This window comes from Oncorhynchus masou, unplaced genomic scaffold (genome assembly GCF_036934945.1).
Source record: "Oncorhynchus masou masou isolate Uvic2021 unplaced genomic scaffold, UVic_Omas_1.1 unplaced_scaffold_1381, whole genome shotgun sequence".
In the NCBI taxonomy this organism is placed as follows: Eukaryota; Metazoa; Chordata; class Actinopteri; order Salmoniformes; family Salmonidae; genus Oncorhynchus; species Oncorhynchus masou.
Genome location: NW_027003724.1, coordinates 117997 through 139459, shown reverse-complemented (window position 1 = coordinate 139459; position 21463 = coordinate 117997). Strand labels below are relative to the sequence as shown.

At 42.5% G+C, this 21463-nt stretch overlaps 1 protein-coding gene across 1 annotated transcript in view; it reads left to right on the top strand.

Annotated features, from left to right (window-relative positions):
- LOC135530565 (sodium-dependent neutral amino acid transporter B(0)AT2-like) overlaps positions 1-21210 on the top strand; it is a 41690-nt gene extending 20480 nt beyond the window's left edge. The window contains exons 4-12 of the mRNA XM_064958863.1: positions 9846-9972; positions 10418-10593; positions 11147-11257; positions 11540-11781; positions 12539-12719; positions 14047-14248; positions 14782-14944; positions 18773-18935; positions 20574-21210. Of these exons, the coding sequence (XP_064814935.1) occupies positions 9846-9972; positions 10418-10593; positions 11147-11257; positions 11540-11781; positions 12539-12719; positions 14047-14248; positions 14782-14944; positions 18773-18935; positions 20574-20909 (1701 nt within the window). The 3' untranslated portion in view covers positions 20910-21210. The remainder of the gene's footprint in view (positions 1-9845; positions 9973-10417; positions 10594-11146; positions 11258-11539; positions 11782-12538; positions 12720-14046; positions 14249-14781; positions 14945-18772; positions 18936-20573) is intronic.
- The last annotated feature ends 253 nt before the right edge of the window (positions 21211-21463 follow it).

Sequence of the window (21463 nt, the reverse complement as noted above, 5' to 3'; positions counted from 1 at the left end):
CATTCCCACCACACACAGGGACTAGTTTCTCAACTAACTAACAACACATTCCCACCACACACAGGGACTAGTTTCTTCTCAACTAACTAACAATACATACACATTCCCACCACACACAGGGACTAGTTTCTCAACTAACTAACAATACACATTCCCACCACACACAGGGACTAGTTTCTCAACTAACTAACAATACACATTCTCAGGGAAGTTTCTAACTAACAATACACATTCCCACCACACACAGGGACTAGTTTCTCAACTAACTAACAATACACAGTTTCTCAACTAACTAACAATACATATTCCACCACACAGGGACTAGTTTCTTCCAATACATTCCCACCACACACAGGGACTAGTTTCTCAACTAACTAACAATACACATTCCCACCACACACAGGGACTAGTTTCTCAACTAACTAACAATACACATTCCCACCACACACAGGGACTAGTTTCTCAACTAACAATACACATTCCCACCACACACAGGGACTAGTTTCTCTAACACTATACTAACAATACACATTCCCACCACACACAGGGACTAGTTTCTCAACAACTAACTCCCACCACACACAACTAGTTTCTCAACTAACTAACTATACACATTCCCACCACACACAGGGACTAGTTTCTCAACTAACTAACAATACATATTCCCACCACACACAGGGACTAGTTTCTCAACTAACTAACAATACACATTCCCACCACACACAGGGACTAGTTTCTCAACTAACTAACTATACACATTCCCACCACACACACAGGGACTAGTTTCTCAACTAACTAACAATACACATTCCCACCACACACAGGGACTAGTTTCTCAACTAACAATACACATTCCCACCACACACAGGGGACTAGTTTCTCAACTAACTAACAATACATATTCCCACCACACACAGGGACTAGTTTCTCAACTAACTAATAACACATTCCCACCACACACAGGGACTAGTTTCTCAACTAACTAACTACACATTCCCATACACATTCCCACCACACACAGGGACTAGTTTCTCAACTAACTAACAATACACATTCCCACCACACACAGGGACTAGTTTCTCAACTAACTAACAATACACATTCCCACCACACACAGGGACTAGTTTCTCTAACTAACTAACAATACATTCCCACCACACACAGGGACTAGTTTCTTAACTAACCCACCACACACAGGGACTAGTTTCTCAACTAACTAACAATACACATTCCCACCACACACAGGGACTAGTTTCTCAACTAACTAACAATACACATTCCCACCACACACAGGGACTAGTTTCTCAACTAACTAACTAACAATACACATTCCCACCACACACAGGGACTAGTTTCTCAACTAACTAACAATTCACATTAACTCAACTAACAATTCCCACCACACACAGGGACATTCCCACCACACACAGGGACTAGTTTTCTAACAACTAAGTTTCAAACATTCCCACCACACACAGGGACTAGTTTCTCAACTAACTAACTATACACATTCCCACCACACACAGGGACTAGTTTCTCAACTAACTAACAATACACATTCCCACCACACACAGGGACTAGTTTCTCAACTAACTAACATTAACAATACACATTCCCACCACACACAGGGACTAGTTTCTCAACTAACTAACAATACACATTCCCACCACACACAGGGACTAGTTTCTCAACTAACTAACAATACACATTCCCACCACACACAGGGACTAGTTTCTCAACTAACTAACTAACAATACACATTCCCACCACACACAGGGACTAGTTTCTCAACTAACTAACAATACACATTCCCACCACACACAGGGACTAGTTTCTCAACTAACTAACTAACAATACACATTCCCACCACACACAGGGACTAGTTTCTCAACTAACTAACTAACAATTCACTAACAATACACATTCCCACCACACACAGGGACTAGTTTCTCAACTAACTAACTAACAATACATTCCCACCACACACAGGGACTAGTTTTCCCTAACAATACACATTCCCACACACACAGGGACTAGTTTCTCAACTAACTAACTAACAATACACATTCCCACCACACACAGGGACTAGTTTCTCAACTAACTAACTAACAATACACATTCCCACCACACACAGGGACTAGTTTCTCAACTAACTAACAATTCACATTCCCACCACACACAGGGGACTAGTTTCTCAACTAACTAACAATACACATTCCCACCACACACAGGGACTAGTTTCTCAACTAACTAACAATACACATTCCCACCACACACAGGGACTAGTTTCTCAACTAACTAACAATACACATTCCCACCACACACAGGGACTAGTTTCTCAACTAACTAACAATACACATTCCCACCACAATACACAGGGACTAGTTTCTCAACTAACTAACTAACAATACACATTCCCACCACACACAGGGACTAGTTTCTCAACTAACTAACTAACAATACACATTCCCACCACACACAGGGACTAGTTTCTCAACTAACTAACTAACTATACACATTCCCACCACACACAGGGACTAGTTTCTCAACTAACTAACTAACAATACATTCCCACCACACACAGGGACTAGTTTTCCCATTCCCACCACACAGGGACTAGTTTCTCTAACTAATTAACACACAGGGACTAGTTTCTCAACTAACTAACAATTCACATTCCCACCACACACAGGGACTAGTTTTTAACTCAACATTCCCACCACACACAGGGACTAGTTTCTAACTAATACACATTCCCACCACACACAGGGACTAGTTTCTCAACTAACTAACAATACACATTCCCACCACACACAGGGACTAGTTTCTCAACTAACAATACACATTCCCACCACACACAGGGACTAGTTTCAACTCAACTAACAATACACATTCCCACCACACACAGGGACTAGTTTCTCAACTAACTAACTAACTAACTAATACACATTCCCACCACACACAGGGACTATTTTCTCAACTAACTAACAATTCACATTCCCACCACACACAGGTACTAGTTTCTCAACTAACTGGTTACACATTCCCACCACACACAGGGACTAGTTTCTCAACTAACTAACTAACAATACACATTCCCACCACACACAGGGACTAGTTTCTCAACTAACTAACTAACAATACACATTCCCACCACACACAGGGACTAGTTTCTCAACTAACTAACAATACACATTCCCACCACACACAGGGACTGTTTTCTAACAATTCACATTCCCACCAACTGGTGTTTGGTTAACTCCCAACACAGGGACTAGTTTCTCAACTAACTAACTAACAACACATTCCCACCACACACAGGGACTAGTTTCCATAACTAACAATACACATTCCCACCACACACAGGGACTAGTTTCTCACCACCACACAGGGACTAGTTTCTCAACTAACTAACAATACACATTCCCACCACACATTTCTCTAACTAACAATACACATTCCCACCACACACAGAAACTGCTTTCATCTGGTTACCATTCTGGTGTTTGGTCGGGACTGCTTTCATCTGGTTACCATTCTGGTGTTTGGTTGGGACTGCTTTCATCTGATTACCATTCTGGTGTTTGGTCGGGACTGCTTTCATCTGATTACCATTCTGGTGTTTGGTTGGGACTGCTTTCATCTGATTACCATTCTGGTGTTTGGTCGGGACTGCTTTCATCTGGTTACCATTCTGGTGTTTGGTTGGGACTGCTTTCATCTGGTTACCATTCTGGTGTTTGGTGGGGACTGCTTTCATCTGGTTACCATTCTGGTGTTTGGTGGGGACTGCTTTCATCTGGTTACCATTCTGGTGTTTGGTTAGTTACCATTCTGGTGTTTGGTTAGTTACCATTCTGGTGTTTGGTTGGTTACCATTCTGGTGTTTGGTTAGTTACCATTCTGGTGTTTGGTTAGTTACCATTCTGGTGTTTGGGTGGTTACCATTCTGGTGTTTGGTTGGTTACCATTCTGGTGTTTGGTTGGTTACCATTCTGGTGTTTGGTTGGTTACCATTCTGGTGTTTGGTTGGTAACCATTCTGGTGTTTGGTTGGTAACCATTCTGGTGTTTGGTTGCGGTACAAGAAAATGTTATTTATTTCTTCTGCTTGTCATGAGAAACATTTGGACGATGGCTGAAGGAACATTTTGACTTCGTCATTATTCAACATACAAGGAACCTTGTAGAAAGAGGAGGAAGGGAAGCGCTACTAAGGTACACAATAGTACATTTTGGCAGATGGAAGGTGCTCTTTGGTAAAAGGGGTAAATTGGTCATCAAAAAGAAAGGTGGACCAAGGCTCTCTTCATATAATTGATGAAAAATGCCTTTATTGGTATGACATGTTCAATAGAAACAAGGTTTTAAAATCTGACGCGTTTCAGCTGCATGGCCTTCTGGTGTTTGGGAGTACCAAGAAATAATACAATGTCCTCTTTGTCAGGATTTGGCCAGGGTTGTTCCGGGTTTTGGTCACTAGATGCCCCCATTGTGCTTTTTGACCTTATGTTTTTTTCCCTTGTTCCCCATTATTATTTGCACCTGTGCCTCGTTTCCCCTGATCGTATTTAAACCCTTAGTTTCCCTCAGTTCTGTGCTCTGTGTTTGTATGTTAGCACCCAGCCCTAGTGTTCTGCGTATTCTTGTCGTTTTTTCCGGTGGATGCTCTTGTGGAATTCTGTTATTGTTTCTGAGTATCTCTTGAGGCTTTTTTTGTGCTATACCTACCACCTTTTGGATTTGCCATTTTGTATTGAAGGACTTCTCCTTTTTACTTTATTAAATACACCGTCTTAAGTACTGCTGTGTCTGCCTCATCTTCTGGGTTCTGCTGACTATTCGTGGCTCAGTTGGTTAAGTGACTGTTTCTCACTCCGGAGACTCAGGTTCGTAACCGGGTCCTGACACTCTTTGAACAGATTTTCCAATTAGCCCTAATTGGAAGAGGGAGTGGTTACAAAATTGATTGGACACACCTAGTAAGCAATACTATACACATTCAAAACTGAAATACTGTAGCTATGTTATCATAAAAATACAACTCCAAGCTAGAAGCATCAGAACACTTAGAAAGGTAGTTCTAACCTTAAATATGACTGGGAGAAGTGTCAAGAATAAGAAAGCCATATATTCCATGGTACACTAGAACACAGCAAAACATGAACTACAACCGTCTAAACATAGCTGAGGGCAATTGAGAAAAATACAAGATTTGATTTGTCACAATGTTGCTAGACTGTTCCTAGAATGTTTTCAAAAGGAACGTTCTCAGGAATTAGAAACACTGGAACATAGGCTGTTCCCTGGCCTGACAGAAATGTTTTGGGAGCCAAACATTGTCACCAGGGTGACGGTTAAGGCCTAATGTTGAGGCTGTAGATCTGTGGCGAAGGCTAAACAATAGACCAGGACCCGACACAATAAACCTGTTGACTAGATTTCCAGGTAAGTTCAAAACAGCTCCATGCATGCAGAATGCAGATTTGAATATGCATAAATATCCATAATATCAGTCAACAGTGTGATTATGGCTCCTCGTGTTGTAAACAGGTCCTGCACCAATGACTGTGGACGTGTTTGGAACCTGACCTTAAGCCCTGAGGCAAAGAAGAACAGCAGAACAGCTTGCAGAAGTAGACTGGTGTCGTCTAGCAGTCAGAATCAGTCAACTTGGTTTATCCATGCAGGAGGTCATAGAAACAGCATAGTTATAGTGAGAGATCACTCCATAATTAACTTTTAGTCACCTCATGTCTGGTAAACAGAGATACAAAACAAACTGACTCGTACACCTGTGTGGCTCGAGAAGGCTAGAGGTTTGTGTCTGTGTCTGTGTGTCTGTCTGTCTGTCTGTCTGTCTGTCTGTCTGTCTGTCTGTCTGTGTGTGTGTGTGTGTGTGTGTGGTTAGGGGAACGATCTCTTTCTAATGTGTGAGAAGTAGTTGCACACTCCTCTCTCCCCTGTGTTGGTATGACTTGTGCACTGACACCCTATTGGTTATCACTGACAGCCTAGGGCCTCCTGAGTGGGGCAGTGCTCTCTCCCCTGTGTTACACTGACAGCCTAGGGCCTCCTGAGTGGGGCAGTGCTCTCTCCCCTGTGTTACACTGACAGCCTAGGGCCTCCTGAGTGGGGCAGTGCTCTCTCCCCTGTGTTACACTGACAGCCTAGGGCCTCCTGAGTGGGGCAGTGCTCTCTCCCCTGTGTTACACTGACAGCCTAGGGCCTCCTGAGTGGGGCAGTGCTCTCTCCCGCTGTGTTACACTGACAGCCTAGGGCCTCCTGAGTGGGGCAGTGCTCTCTCCCCTGTGTTACACTGACAGCCTAGGGCCTCCTGAGTGGGGCAGTGCTCTCTCCCCTGTGTTACACTGACAGCCTAGGGCCTCCTGAGTGGGGCAGTGCTCTCTCCCCTGTGTTACACTGACAGCCTAGGGCCTCCTGATTGGGGCAGTGCTCTCTCCCCTGTGTTACACTGACAGCCTAGGGCCTCCTGAGTGGGGCAGTGCTCTCTCCCCTGTGTTACACTGACAGCCTAGGGCCTCCTGAGTGGGGCAGTGCTCTCTCCCGCTGTGCCACTAGAGATTCTGGGTAAGAGTCCAGGCTCTGTCACAGCCGGCCGCGACCTGATACCCATGGGGCCCAGCGTCACCCTATTGCTTAACACTGACACCCTATTCATACTCATTCTGTCAGTGCTGATGTCAGGGAGCTGCTATAACAATATTTAAAGGGATAGTGTGACACTTTAGGGAACCCAGAGTCAGAGAACTTTGTGATTTGATGTCCTTGCATACAGTTTGAAGGAAGTTTAATTTTTTTTGCAAGCCATTGTTAACTAGCGTTAGCGCTGCTAACTGCTACTACTTGCAGTTTCATTATATGCATAGTCACGTCACCCCTACCTACATATACAAATGACCTCGACCAACCTGTGCCCCTGCACACTGACTCGTACCGGTACCCCCTGTATAAAGCCTCATTATTGTTATTTTATTGTGTTGCTTTTTATTATTTCTTACTTTAGTTTATTTGGTAAATATTTTCTTAACTCGTCTTGAACTGCACTGTTGGTTAAGGGTTTGTAAGTAAAGCATTTCACTGTAAAGTCTACACTGTTGGTTAAGGGCTTGTCAGTCAGCATTTCACTGTAAGGTCTACACTGTTGGTTAAGGGCTTGTCAGTCAGCATTTGACTGTAAGGTCTACACTGTTGGTTAAGGGCTTGTCAGTCAGCATTTCACTGTAAGGTCTACACTGTTGGTTAAGGGCTTGTCAGTCAGCATTTCACTGTAAGGTCTACACTGTTGGTTAAATAGTCTGCATTTCACTGTAAGGTCTTCACTGTTGGTTAAGGGCTTGTCAGTCAGCATTTCACTGTAAGGTCTACACTGTTGGTTAAGGGCTTGTCAGTCAGCATTTCACTGTAAGGTCTACACTGTTGGTTAAGGGCTTGTCAGTCAGCATTTCACTGTAAGGTCTACACTGTTGGTTAAGGGCTTGTCAGTCAGCATTTCACTGTGAGGTCTACACTGTTGGTTAAGGGCTTGTCAGTCAGCATTTCACTGTGAGGTCTACACTGTTGGTTAAGGGCTTGTCAGTCAGCATTTCACTGTAAGGTCTACACTGTTGGTTAAGGGCTTGTCAGTCAGCATTTCACTGTAAGGTCTACACTGTTGTTAAGGGCTTGTCAGTCAGCATTTCACTGTAAGGTCTACACTGTTGGTTAAGGGCTTGTCAGTCAGCATTTCACTTAAGGTCTACACTGTTGGTTAAGGGCTTGTCAGTCAGCATTTCACTGTAAGGTCTACACTGTTGGTTAAGGGCTTGTCAGTCAGCATTTCACTGTAAGGTCTACACTGTTGGTTAAGGGCTTGTCAGTCAGCATTTAAATACACTGTTGGTTAAGGGCTTGTCAGTCAGCATTTCACTGTAAGGTCTACACTGTTGGTTAAGGGCTTGTCAGTCAGCATTTCACTGTAAGGTCTACACTGTTGGTTAAGGGCTTGTCAGTCAGCATTTCACTGCAGGTCTACACTGTTGGTTAAGGGCTTGTCAGTCAGCATTTCACTGTAAGGTCTACACTGTTGGTTAAGGGCTTGTCAGTCAGCATTTCACTGTAAGGTCTACACTGTTGGTTAAGGGCTTGTCAGTCAGCATTTCACTGTAAGGTCTACACTGTTGGTTAAGGGCTTGTCAGTCAGCATTTCACAGTAAGGTCTACACTGTTGGTTAAGGGCTTGTCAGTCAGCATTTCACTGTAAGGTCTACACTGTTGGTTAAGGGCTTGTCAGTCAGCATTTCACTGTAAGGTCTACACTGTTGGTTAAGGGCTTGTCAGTAAAGCATTTCACTGTGAGGTCTACACTGTTGGTTAAGGGCTTGTCAGTCAGCATTTCACTGTAAGGTCTACACTGTTGGTTAAGGGCTTGTCAGTCAGCATTTCACTGTAAGGTCTACACTGTTGGTTAAGGGCTTGTCAGTCAGCATTTCACTGTAAGGTCTACACTGTTGGTTAAGGGCTTGTCAGTCAGCATTTCACTGTGAGGTCTACACTGTTGGTTAAGGGCTTGTCAGTCAGCATTTCACTGTGAGGTCTACACTGTTGGTTAAGGGCTTGTCAGTCAGCATTTCACTGTAAGGTCTACACTGTTGGTTAAGGGCTTGCAGTCAGCATTTCACTTAAGGTCTACACTGTTGGTTAAGGGCTTGTCAGTCAGCATTTCACTGTAAGGTCTACACTGTTGGTTAAGGGCTTGTCAGTCAGCATTTCACTGTGAGGTCTACACTTGGTTAAGGCTTGTCAGTCAGCATTTCAAAGGTCTACACTGTTGGTTAAGGGCTTGTCAGTCAGCATTTCACTGTAAGGTCTACACTGTTGGTTAAGGGCTTGTCAGTCAGCATTTAACAGTAAGGTCTACACTGTTGGTTAAGGGCTTGTCAGTCAGCATTTCACTGTAAGGTCTACACTGTTGGTTAAGGGCTTGTCAGTCAGCATTTCACAGTAAGGTCTACACTGTTGGTTAAGGGCTTGTCAGTCAGCATTTCACTGTAAGGTCTACACTGTTGGTTAAGGGCTTGTCAGTCAGCATTTCACTGTAAGGTCTACACTGTTGGTTAAGGGCTTGTCAGTCAGCATTTCACTGTAAGGTCTACACTGTTGGTTAAGGGCTTGTAAGTCAGCATTTCACGGTACTTGTTGTATTTGGCGCATGTGACATAAAGTTTGATTTGATTTGCAATGACTGGAAGTCTACAGGTGCAGCTAGCATGTTAAATACTGCATTAACCCTGTCTTCCTTCCTCAGGTGCAGCTAGCACGTTAAATACTGCATTAACCCTGTCTTCCTTCCTCGGGTGCAGCTAGCATGTTAAATACTGCATTACCCCTGTCTTCCTTCCTCAGGTGCAGCTAGCATGTTAAATACTGCATTAACCCTGTCTTCCTTCCTCAGGTGCAGCTAGCATGTTAAATACTGCATTAACCCTGTCTTCCTTCCTCGGGTGCAGCTAGCATGTTAAATACTGCATTAACCCTGTCTTCCTTCCTCGGGTGCAGCTAGCATGTTAAATACTGCATTAACCCTGTCTTCCTTCCTCAGGTGCAGCTAGCATGTTAAATACTGCATTAACCCTGTCTTCCTTCCTCAGGTGCAGCTAGTATGTTAAATACTGCATTAACCCTGTCTTCCTTCCTCAGGTGCAGCTAGCATGTTAAATACTGCATTAACCCTGTCTTCCTTCCTCAGGTGCAGCTAGCATGTTAAATACTGCATTAACCCTGTCTTCCTTCCTCAGGTGCAGCTAGCATGTTAAATACTGCATTAACCCTGTCTTCCTTCCTCAGGTATGTTTCTTTGTGGCTCTCTACTACAATGTCATCATCGCATGGAGTCTCTTCTACATGGGCAACTCCTTCCAGTATCCTCTACCCTGGGAGCAGTGTCCCATCAACATGACCACCAATAACACTGGTATTCACTAGCTGTGTGTGTGTGTGTGTGTGTGTGTGTGTGTGTGTGTGTGTGTGTGTGTGTGTGTGTGTGTGTGTGTGTGTGTGTGTGTGTGTGTGTGTGTGTGTGTGTGTGTGTGTGTGTGTGTGTGTGTGTGTTCGTGTGTGTGTGTGTTCGTGTGTGTGTGTGTGTGTGTGTGTGTGTGTGTGTGTGTGTGTGTGTGTGTGTGTAGTATAGTATTTTGTCCCCACAAGGTTAGTTGTACAAGAGTGTGTGTGGTGTGTGTGCGGTTCATATCATGCTTCTCCTTATTTGTGTTTAGATGTGTAGTGGACACATTGTATTCTATAAGAGCAGGGTTTGTGTATGTAAACTCTAAATCTCTCTCCCTCTCTCTCACTCACTCTCTCTCACTCCCCCTCTCTATCTCTCACTTCCTCTCCCTCCTTCTCTCTCTGTCTGTCAGTAAAGGAATGCTTAGGTAGCTCCCCAACCTCATACTTCTGGTTCCGGAAGGCTCTAGACATCACAGACTCCATCGATGAGTCTGGTGAGTTTAACCCCATCATGACGGGCTGTCTGCTGGCTGCCTGGGCCATCGTCTGTCTAGCCATGATCAAAGGCATCAAGTCCTCTGCCAAGGTAAGGATGCTCTCAGTTCATCTTTTTCACAACATATAGCATGTTACAAACAGTATAACGGGTCACCACCTGCCTTGACCCTCAGAAGTGTCGCCCCCGGCAACCACTAACCATGATTATGGTAGGTTAGTAGTTAACACGCTAGCTGTGAAGGAAAGTGACTGAATTCTGTTTTTGGCATATGTTACTTTTAAATTGTTTAATGTTAATGTTAATGTCCTCCTTCGTTGACCTTGTCTTGTTAAATGTTTTTTATTTCATGTATAGTTTTTAAAAGAGAATGTAGAATGTCTTTTGATAAATATTGATTTAATCCAATATCTTATGGTACTTAGTCTGTGTCCATGAAGCCAGCCCTATATCTACCTATAGGTAAAGTTAAAGATACATTCTGAAATTGGAAAAACAACAAAACGGCAACCCCACCACCTGTCCTGGTATACAGCTGGGGAATGGGGCTGGAGAAATACAACCTCTCCCAAATCCATAGACATATTTATTTATCTCCATTAAAAGAACTGATGATTCCTAATTGTAATTCTCTTCTCCATAGGTGATGTATTTCTCCTCAGTCTTCCCCTATGCTGTGCTGTTCATCTTCCTCGTCAGAGGCTTGATGCTGGATGGGGCCATGGAGGGAATCGCCTACATGTTCTACCCTAAAGTAAGTACAATAATAACAATAATAATAATATATTTCATTGATTTTGCGCATTTAATTACAAGTAGAGTCTCAAAGATGTACAAAGATGCTTAAAAACAAGAATAAAAAAAAACAAGAATTTCTATTCACTTCCTGAATTGACAGAATATAAATAGAATAGAATTTAGTCTTGTGCTGTCACTCACTCTCTCTCTCTCTTTTGTCTCTCTCTCTCTCTCTCTCTCTCTCTTTTGTCTCTCTCTCTCGCTTTTGTCTCTCTGTCTCTCTGTCTCTCTGTCTCAGATAGAAATTTGGGCTGAGGTGCAGGTGTGGCGGCAGGCAGCCACACAGGTGTTCTTTGCCCTGGGCCTGGGCTACGGCTCTGTGATTGCCTACTCTTCCTACAACCCCATCCACAACAACTGTCACCGTGACGCGCTCATGGTTTCTTGCATCAACTTCATGACCTCAGTGCTCGCATCACTGGTGGTGTTCGTAGTGCTGGGCTTCAGGGCCAAGAACATTGTCCTGAACTGCATCACCCAGTAAGTATGGAGTCAAGGGGGGATTATGGATGTGTGTTTGTGAGTGAGTGAGTGAGTGAGTGAGTGAGTGGTGGTGGTGGTGGTGAGTGAGTGGTGGTGAGTGAGTGAGTGAGTGAGTGAGTGAGTGAGTGAGTGAGTGAGTGAGTGAGTGAGTGAGTGAGTGAAAGAGAAATGTCATTTTGTTACTTCGGATGAACTATCCCGTTATAAAGCATGTCAATATTATGGAAACATATCCAAGACATGTCTATATGTACACTCTTAGAAAGAAAGGTGCTATCTAGAACCTTGAAGGGTTCTTCAACTGTCCACATAGGAGAACCATTTGAATAACTATTTTTGGTTCTGGTTGCAGTTTCTACATGGAACCAAAATGGTTCTCCTATGGGTCCATCTGACTAACCTTTTCGGGACCTTTTTTTCTAAGAGTGTAAGCATACCTTCAAATAAAGTGTTAGCGATGTACCTGAAGGGAATTTCGATATTGAGAGCTTGGAATTATCATGTTCTATCTGCAATTTTGCCCAAAGTGAGTTCTGGACATTTTCTTGTTCTGTTCAATATTCTCTACCTATATAGTACTCTAAATACCCCCCAATTCATGTTGTTAAGTGAATAAGGATATGAGATAGAAATTGCTCACACCATTAAAAACAATAAGGGTTGGTAACTTTAAAGCCAATTATCTCAGAATCAACTTCTTACAGAAGGAACCTTATAATTCTAAGCTCGGACTACGTCACCTCCCACCCTTCAGGAATCTGGGCCTGTTAAACCACATGGCCACACATGGAAGCAACCATCACTGGTGGCCATGGTTCAACATGTCTGATCCTGCCTCCGTCACCATACCTGACTACAGAGAATGGTACCATCACTACGGCTCCCAGGTGGGGACAAACATCACTGACTGTGACCTGGATGAGGAGATGAGCAAGGTGAGGATTAGATTAGGTTCTCTCCCCCCTTGTTCTCTCCCTACCTCCCGTGTTCTCTCCCTACCTCCCGTATTCTCTCCCCCTCTCCCTCTCCCCCTTGTTCTCTCCCTACCTCCCGTGTTCTCTCCCTACCTCCCGTGTTCTCTCCCCCTCCCGTTCTCTCCCCCATCGTTCTCTCCCTACCTCCCGTGTTCTCTCCCTACCTCCCGTGTTCTCTCCCTACCTCCCGTGTTCTCTCCCTCCCGTGTTCTCTCCTCCTCCCGTTCTCTCCCTACCTCCCGTGTTCTCTCCCTACCTCCCGTGTTCTCTCCCCCATCGTTCTCTCCCTACATCCCGTGTTCTCTCCCTACCTCCCGTGTTCTCTCCCTACCTCCCGTGTTCTCTCCCTAGCCTCCTGTGTTCTCTCCCTCCCTCCCGTGTTCTCTCCCTCCTCGTTCTCTCCCTACCTCCCGTGTTCTTCCCCCCCGTTCTCTCCCTCCCTCATTCCCCCCGTTCTCTCCCTCCCTCCCGTGTTCTCTCCCCCTCCCTTCCTCTTTCCCTCATTCTCTCCCTTTCTCTATTCCATTTTTAACCCCCTCTCTAACCCATTTCTAACCCCTCTCTAACTCATTTCTAACCCCTCTCTAACCCATATCTAACCCATATCTAACCCATATCCCACCCCTCTCTAACCCATCGCTAACCCATATCTAACCCCTCTCTAACCCATGTCTAACAAATTCTCTAATCCATATGTCGCTCAAAACCTCTTAATATGTTATTGAGAAAGGCAGGTTGCAAATATCAACATACTCCACATAGAATACAGTTTCCAAATATCATCATATTCCACATAGAATACAGTTTCCAAATATCATCATATTCCACATAGAATACAGGTTACAAATATCATCATATTCCACATAGAATACAGGTTACAAATATCATCATATTCCACATAGAATACAGGTTACAAATATCAACATACTCCACATAGAATACAGGTTACAAATATCAACATACTCCACATAGAATACAGGTTACAAATATCAACATATTCCACATAGAATACAGGTTACAAATATCATCATATTCCACATAGAATACAGATTACAAACATCAACATATTCCACATAGAATACAAGTTACAAATATCAACATACTCCATATAGAATACAGGTTACAAATATCAACATATTCCACATAGAATACAGATTACAAACATCAACATATTCCACATAGAATACAAGTTACGAATATCAACATACTCCACATGGAATACAAGTTACAAATATCAACATACTCCACATAAATGAAAGTGTTTGTCCCCCTTCTCTCTAACCCCCAGGGTGTGGAAGGGACGGGCCTGGCGTTTATTGCCTTCACAGAGGCCATGGCCCAGTTCCCTGCCAGCCCCTTCTGGTCCACGCTCTTCTTCCTCATGCTGCTCAACCTGGGCATGAGCACCATGTTCGGCACCATGCAGGGGATCCTCACCCCCCTCATGGACAACTTCAGCCTGCTGGGACGCCACCGGACCATGCTCACAGGTAATACAGACATGTTCACACACACCAATGACCCAATACACAAATGCAGCCACGTACACACACGTGCGCACACACACTCAACTAAATGTTTCAAAGACAGACAAAGAGCACAACTACAAACTAAAACTTGTTATATAACAAGTTTTAGTTTGTAGTTGTGCTCTTTGTCTGTCTTTGAAACATTTAGTCTGTGTGTCACTAAATAGCTGTGTTCTTTGTCGTTATGGTTCAGTAGCTCACTAAATAGCTGTGTTCTTTGTCATTATGATTCAGTAGGCAAAATGTGTTCTTTGTCGTTATGGTTCAGTAGCTCACTAAATAGCTGTGTTCTTTGTCGTTATGGTTCAGTAGCTCACTAAATAGCTGTGTTCTTTGTCGTTATGGTTCAGTAGGTCACTAAATAGCTGTGTTCTTTTCTTTGTCAGTAGGTTATGATTCAGTAGGTCACTAAATAGCTGTGTTCTTTGTCGTTATGGTTCAGTAGCTCACTAAATAGCTGTGTTCTTTGTAGCTGTGTTCTTTGTATGGTTCAGTGTGCAGCTGTTCCCTGGGCTTTGTGATCGGACTTTTGTTTACCCAGCGCTCTGGGAACTACTTTGTGACAATGTTCGATGACTACTCTGCTATCATCCTACCCCTGATCATCGTGGTGGTCTTTGAGACATTCGCTGTGGCCTGGGTGTACGGAGCTGACCAGTGTAATAGTAAGATGTCCAAACAGGTTTACCAGTGTAATAGTATACCAATGTAATAGTATAATACCAATGTAATAGTATAATACCAGTGTAATAGTATAATACCAGTGTAATAGTATAATACCAGTGTAATAGTATAATACCAGTGTAATAGTATAATACCAGTGACAGTACTCCTTTCTTTGGATAACTTATTCATGTTTTCTTTTCTACGTCACATTGCGATGTCCTTCCGTAATACGGTATGATCCTGCCTACTTTCTGGATCATGTCCCATAGGGTTTTTGAATTGGGCTTCAAGAATATAAAATCAAATTCATCAAAACGCAGCCATTTAAGATATACACTGAGTGTACAAAACAATACCTGCTCTACACATGACAGACTGACCAGGTGAGTCCAGGTGAAAGCTATAATCCCTTATTGATGTCACTTGATAAATCCACTTCAATCAGTATAGATGAAGAGGAGGAGACAAGTTAAAGAAGGATATTTAAGCCTTGAGACAATTGAGACCTGAATTGTGAATGTGTTCCATTCAGATGTTGAATGGACAAGACAACATATTTACTGTAAATGCCTTTGAACTCAAACACCGGTTTGAGTGTGTCAAGAACTGAAACCCTGCTGGGGTTTTCACGCTCAACAGTTTCCCAGATGTATAAAGAATGGTCTACCACCCAAAGGACATCCAGCCAATTTGACACAACTGTAGGAAGCATTGGAGTCAACATTGGCCAGCATTCCTATGGAACGCTTTCGACACCTTGTAGAGTCCCAATGAAATGAGGCTGTTCTGAGGGAAAAGGGGGACAACTCAATAGGAAAGTGTTCCTAATGTTTTGCATACTTTGATTTTACTAGGCAAGTCAGTTAAGAACAAATTCTTATTTTCAATGACAGCCTAGGAACAGTGGGTTAACTGCCTGTTCAGGGGCAGAACAACAGATTTGTACCTTGTCAGCTCAGGGATTCAAACTTGCAACCTTGCGGTTACTAGTCCAACGCTCTAACCACTAGGCTACCCTGCCACCCCAAATGTCAAAGATATTTCTATTCATGCTTTAATTTACTTCTAACTCTTGCCTTTCATGAAGCTTTTCGACTGTGTTTTCTTTTTTGTAATTGAAAACCTTCATGGGTGGCACTGGGTAGAAGTAAATTAACCCACGATACAAATATTATATTATATACATTTTAACTGACTGCGTTTTGATAAATTTGAAAATCTAATCTTGAAGGCCATTCAAAAACGACGTGGGACATGATCCAGAGAGTATGCGGGACTTTCATACCGTATGGTGGAAATGATTTCTGTGTATGTATGGTGTTATAGTGTAGGAGCAGATTGTTACATAGTACTTACAACTCTGACACCTAGTGGTAGTTTGTGCAATTACACATTGAATTGTCATGTTTTTCAATGCTATTATGGTATAAAGTTTAACACACTATGGTATAACGACTTTGTTGTTGAAAGCGGGACTGTCTTAACTTTACTTCCAGTCTACCTTTCCAACCCCATATCAACTCCATTTCCCTGGGTCCTAGGCAGGGTAGCCTAGTGGTTAGAGCGTTGGACTAGTAACTGAAAGGTTGCAAGTTGCAAATCCCGAGCTGACAAGGTACAAATCTGTCGTTCTGCCCCTAAACAGGCAGTTAACCCACAGTTCCTAGGCTGTCATTGAAAATAAGAGTTTGTTCTTAACTGACTTGCCTAGTAAAATAAAAATTGAACTTGTGTAGATCTGAGAGGATTGGATAGGTGTAAGCAATATGGTGGTAGCTTTCCATGCGAAGCGTTCTAAAATAAACAAATTCATTGGACCTGCACCGTTGCTGATTCTACAGGATTAGCATTGTAAATGTGACCAGTGGTCAGGACATTAAGTAATAAAGTGGTGGTAGTGGCTGTCATTTTAAACACATTTAAATGAATAGGATGAGAGAAAAACAGTTACGTACTTGCTGAGTAGTTAGCTGAAACTTTCTGCAATGCTAACATCCACTTCCAGTCATTTTCGCTCGCATTGCTAGTCCCATTGTTTAGATGTTTTCCGCATTTATGCAAGGATTTATGGGATATTAGAATCCTCTTGTCCTTAACCTGTAGATTTACAACATTTTGTATTTGTTTTTCTATTGAACCTTTGTTCTAACAGGGAAGACATATTGAGACCTACATCTCTTTTACAAATGTGCCCAACATACTACAACATCGTAAAATATATATATATATATATATATATATATATATATATATATATATATATATATATATATATATATATATATATATATATATATACACAGTACCAGTCAAAGTTTGGACATACCTACTCATTCAAGAGGTTTTCTTTATTTTACTATTTTCTGCTGCTTTTCCTTCATCAAATCAAATCAAAATCAAATCCAATTTTATTTGTCACATACACATGGTTAGCAGATGTTAATGCGAGTGTAGCGAAATGCTTGTGCTTCTAGTTCCGACAATGCAGTAATAACCAACAAGTAATCTAACTTACAATTCCAAAACTACTGTCTTATACACACAAGTGTAAGGGGATAAAGAATATGTACATAAAGATATATGAATGAGTGATGGTACAGAGCAGCATAGGCAAGATACAGTAGATGGTATCGAGTACAGTATATACATATGAGATGAGTATGTAAAGAAAGTGGCATAGATAAAGTAGCTAGTGATACATGTATTACATAAATATGCAGTACATTATATAGAGTACAGTATATATGTATACATATGAGATGAATAATGCAGGGTATGTAAACATTATATTAGGTAGCATTGTTTAAAGTGGCTAGTGATATATTTTACATAATTTCCCATCAATTCCCATTATTAAAGTGGCTGGAGTTGAGTCAGTGTGTTGGCAGCAGCCACTCAATGTTAATGTCATATGGGGAGCACATTCGATCTAATGAGTGGACATGTAGTTCATCTGAAACATTCTTACGAGATTTTGTTAACAACATGTATTTCGTTTTGCCCATATTAAGCACAAGTTTTAAATCAGCAAGGTATTCCTGAATAGCTATAAAATCTTACTGTAGTTTTAACACAGCCAGCTTAACGGTTGAGGCATTAGCATACATAATTAAAAAGAAGAAAACATTTTTAACCTTTATTTAACTAGGCAAGTCAGTTAAGAACAAATTCTTATCATCTGCATATAGATGAAGTTTACATGTTTTTTTACAGATTGACCAATAGTGTTTATATAAATAGTGACAAGAATATGTCCCAAAATCAACCCCTGTGGTACACCTTTATGTACTTCAAGACATTCAGACTTAACCCCATCAATTATGATGACCTGAGTTCTGTCACTAAGATAATCATGTTACCATGAACGGGCATCAGAGCTCAGCCCTAATCAAGGACAACTTACATAGTGGTCAGATTTAGCCTTTCTGATTTGTCTTAGACAATGATTCCTCAGTTACTTAAAAACTTACCATTCCAGGCCTAATCATGTGTTCCTGGCCTTGACCCAAACATCAACTGTTTTATGAATGACTTCTGCTTTTCGATTGACTTTTAACCCTTCATTTTCTGAAAGGAACATGATTATCCGCAATAGTATTGAAGCCATCTGCAATATGTCTCAAAGCTAAATCAGGTTCAGAGATATCTGAAATACAATCAAGCCTCTGATAGGCTGGGTGGAATTGTTGCCATATTGTGGACAGCTATCTAATCCTCTAACATCTCCACAAGAGTCTAGCGGGCTCGAGGCTATATGGGGTTGGTTTGAGATTCAGCATCTGTGATGAGGACACATCTAGCATCTCCTCTCCTTCCTAGCTTCTTGGATGACATTGAGATTATGCTGAAATGGCGCCCCCCGGTGCTGTATAAGTACCTGTGGAAGTACGTGTGTCTGTTTGCTATGGTGGGCCTGCTGGCGGCAAGTCTACTGCGAATGGTCTTCAAACGACCGACCTACACAGCCTGGAACCACACCACGGTGAGATACCCCTACAATGGCCCTGGTCCCTGTTCCTGGCTGGCTAGATGGAGGGCTTCCTTTCCTTCCTTCCTTTTGACCTTCCTAACTTCCTCCCTAACTTCCTTGAAGTACATTTTTCTCTCAATTGCTTGATTAAACATGTTCTTTTTTCACTCTCTTCTTATACCTCCATCCCTCCCTCCCTCTTTCTTTCTTTTCTCTTTTTTTCTCTCTGTCTTTCACTTTCATCCCCCTATACAAGGTGCTATCTAGAACCTAAAAGGGTTATTTGACTGTCCCATTGGAGAACCCTTTGAAAACCCCTTTTGGTTCCAGGTAGAACCCTTTTGGTTCCAGGTAGAACCCTTTTGAGTGCAGCACACTGTAGGAGCTCAGATGCAATAATGTAATAACCTAAAAACCAACGTTTGGACAGACAAGCTGTCTTCATCGGGGTGTGATGACAAACACTGCAGGGTGACTAGTTTATATAGTGTCAAAGGTCACACACCGGTGTCTGTAATCATAGCCGGGTGTGGCCTGATATCAATGGTTAATTCTCAGATATAAAAATAACATACCAAAAACATGAATGGATAGCTTACGATCATAGATGCAATCTGGCTACATAAGCCTACAAACATTTACAACAGCAAAATCACAAGAATCACAAGAATGGCTTCAGATCAACGTCTACATTGAGACCGAAGGGAGCAAGGGTCTTTAAATTAAAGCCTCTCGTTTTAACAATAAATTGTCGGGGTCACCCCCTCTCCTAGGGAGGGGGACATGTTCGATGCCGATATAACGTAGGGACGAAATCGAGTGGTTTGCTTCCAAAAAGTGTGCTGTAACTGGGTAAGTCGAGTTTTTGCACCTAATGGTGCTACGATGCTCTGAGATTCATACTTTTAATATGCGTTTTGTTTTACCACATACTTTTTACCACAAGGACAAGTTAAAAGACAAATTACTGCCTTAGTGGAGCATGTGATAACACCTTTGATTGGGATCTGTTTCCTTGTTTGGGGGTGTTTGAAGGATCTACATTTATAAGTGCCATTACATTGAGCACAGCCATTACACTTGTAGTTTCCATCCAGTAGGGGCTAAAATAGATGTTCTGCAGGGATATCTTGGGGTGGTAAATCAGAGTTTACCAGTTGATCTCTGAGGTTTCTGCCCGCGAGAATACGATCAAGGGAAGGTCCGAAAACACATTACCGATACTATCATCGGATCTTAGAATGTGCCAATGTTTGTGAACGATTCCGTTCAGAGCACTTTGAATAGCGGGTAGTTAGAACGCAAGAATGCTTCTTTTTGCGAGACTGTCCTTGAAAAAGATCATGTCACCCTGCAGTGTTTATTATTATACCCTAATGAAGACAGCTTGTCTGGCAAAACCTTGGTTATTAGGTTATTCATTATTATAAATTGTTCAAGTGTTCTACTCCGCTGGCCAGCACCTCGCCAAAATAGGTGTGCGTTTCTTTTGCCTCTAGAAGAACCCTTTTGAGTTCCATGTAGAACCCTTAACACAGAGGGTTCTACATGAAACCAAAAAGGGTTCTACCTTAAACCAGAAAGGGTTCTCCTATGGGGACACCCGAAGAACCCTTTTGGAACCCTTAGAATGTATGTCTTCCTCTCCAGGCATCGGAGACAACTCTGGAGTACCCAGGCTGGGCCCTGTCCATGTTGGCCATGCTGATCCTGGCTGCCACCTTGCCTGTCCCTGTTGGCTACTTCCACTCCTGGCTGAAGAACCGTGGCATGGGCCCCGAGGGGGAGCTCGCGGGCCAGGAGATAGACCGAGAGAGGTACACCAAGTGCAACTCCAGCGACGCCCTGGACTCCAACTCCCAGCATACCCCTTCGGTGGAGGATGATGGTCGACCCAGGGCTAGCTTCCTACCACTGGGCCTCGACCACTACAGACTCCTCCCACAACAGGAAGACGTGGAGGAGGAGGAAGAGGATACGATGTGAGAGAGGGGTTTGAGAATCAAGGTACGAAGAGAGGAGAGTGGCAGTCGGAAAGAGAGCCCCACTTTAGAGAGAGAGCGTCTCTTGACTGAAATAGTGGAAAGGACTCCACTTATGTTCCCAGACGTTTAATTGATAAGGAATCTTAATAATGTATTACAATGTATATGACCGTTCATCCATATTACCAAAGAAACCTAACATTAGCACAATGTAATAACCTGTATCCTTAGTGCCAACGCACACCTATCATAAGTGACCTATCATAAGTCAAGTATCATAATTGACCTATCATAATTGACCTATCATAATTGACCTATCATAAGTCACCTATCATAAGTCACCTATCATAAGTCAAGTATCATAATTGACCTATCATAAGTCACCTATCATAAGTGACGTATCATAAGTGACCTATCATAAGTGACCTATCATAAGTGACCTATCATAAGTGACCTATCATAAGTGACCTATCATAAGTCACCTATCATAAGTGACCTATCATAAGTGACCTATCATAAGTGACCTATCATAAGTGACCTATCATAAGTGACCTA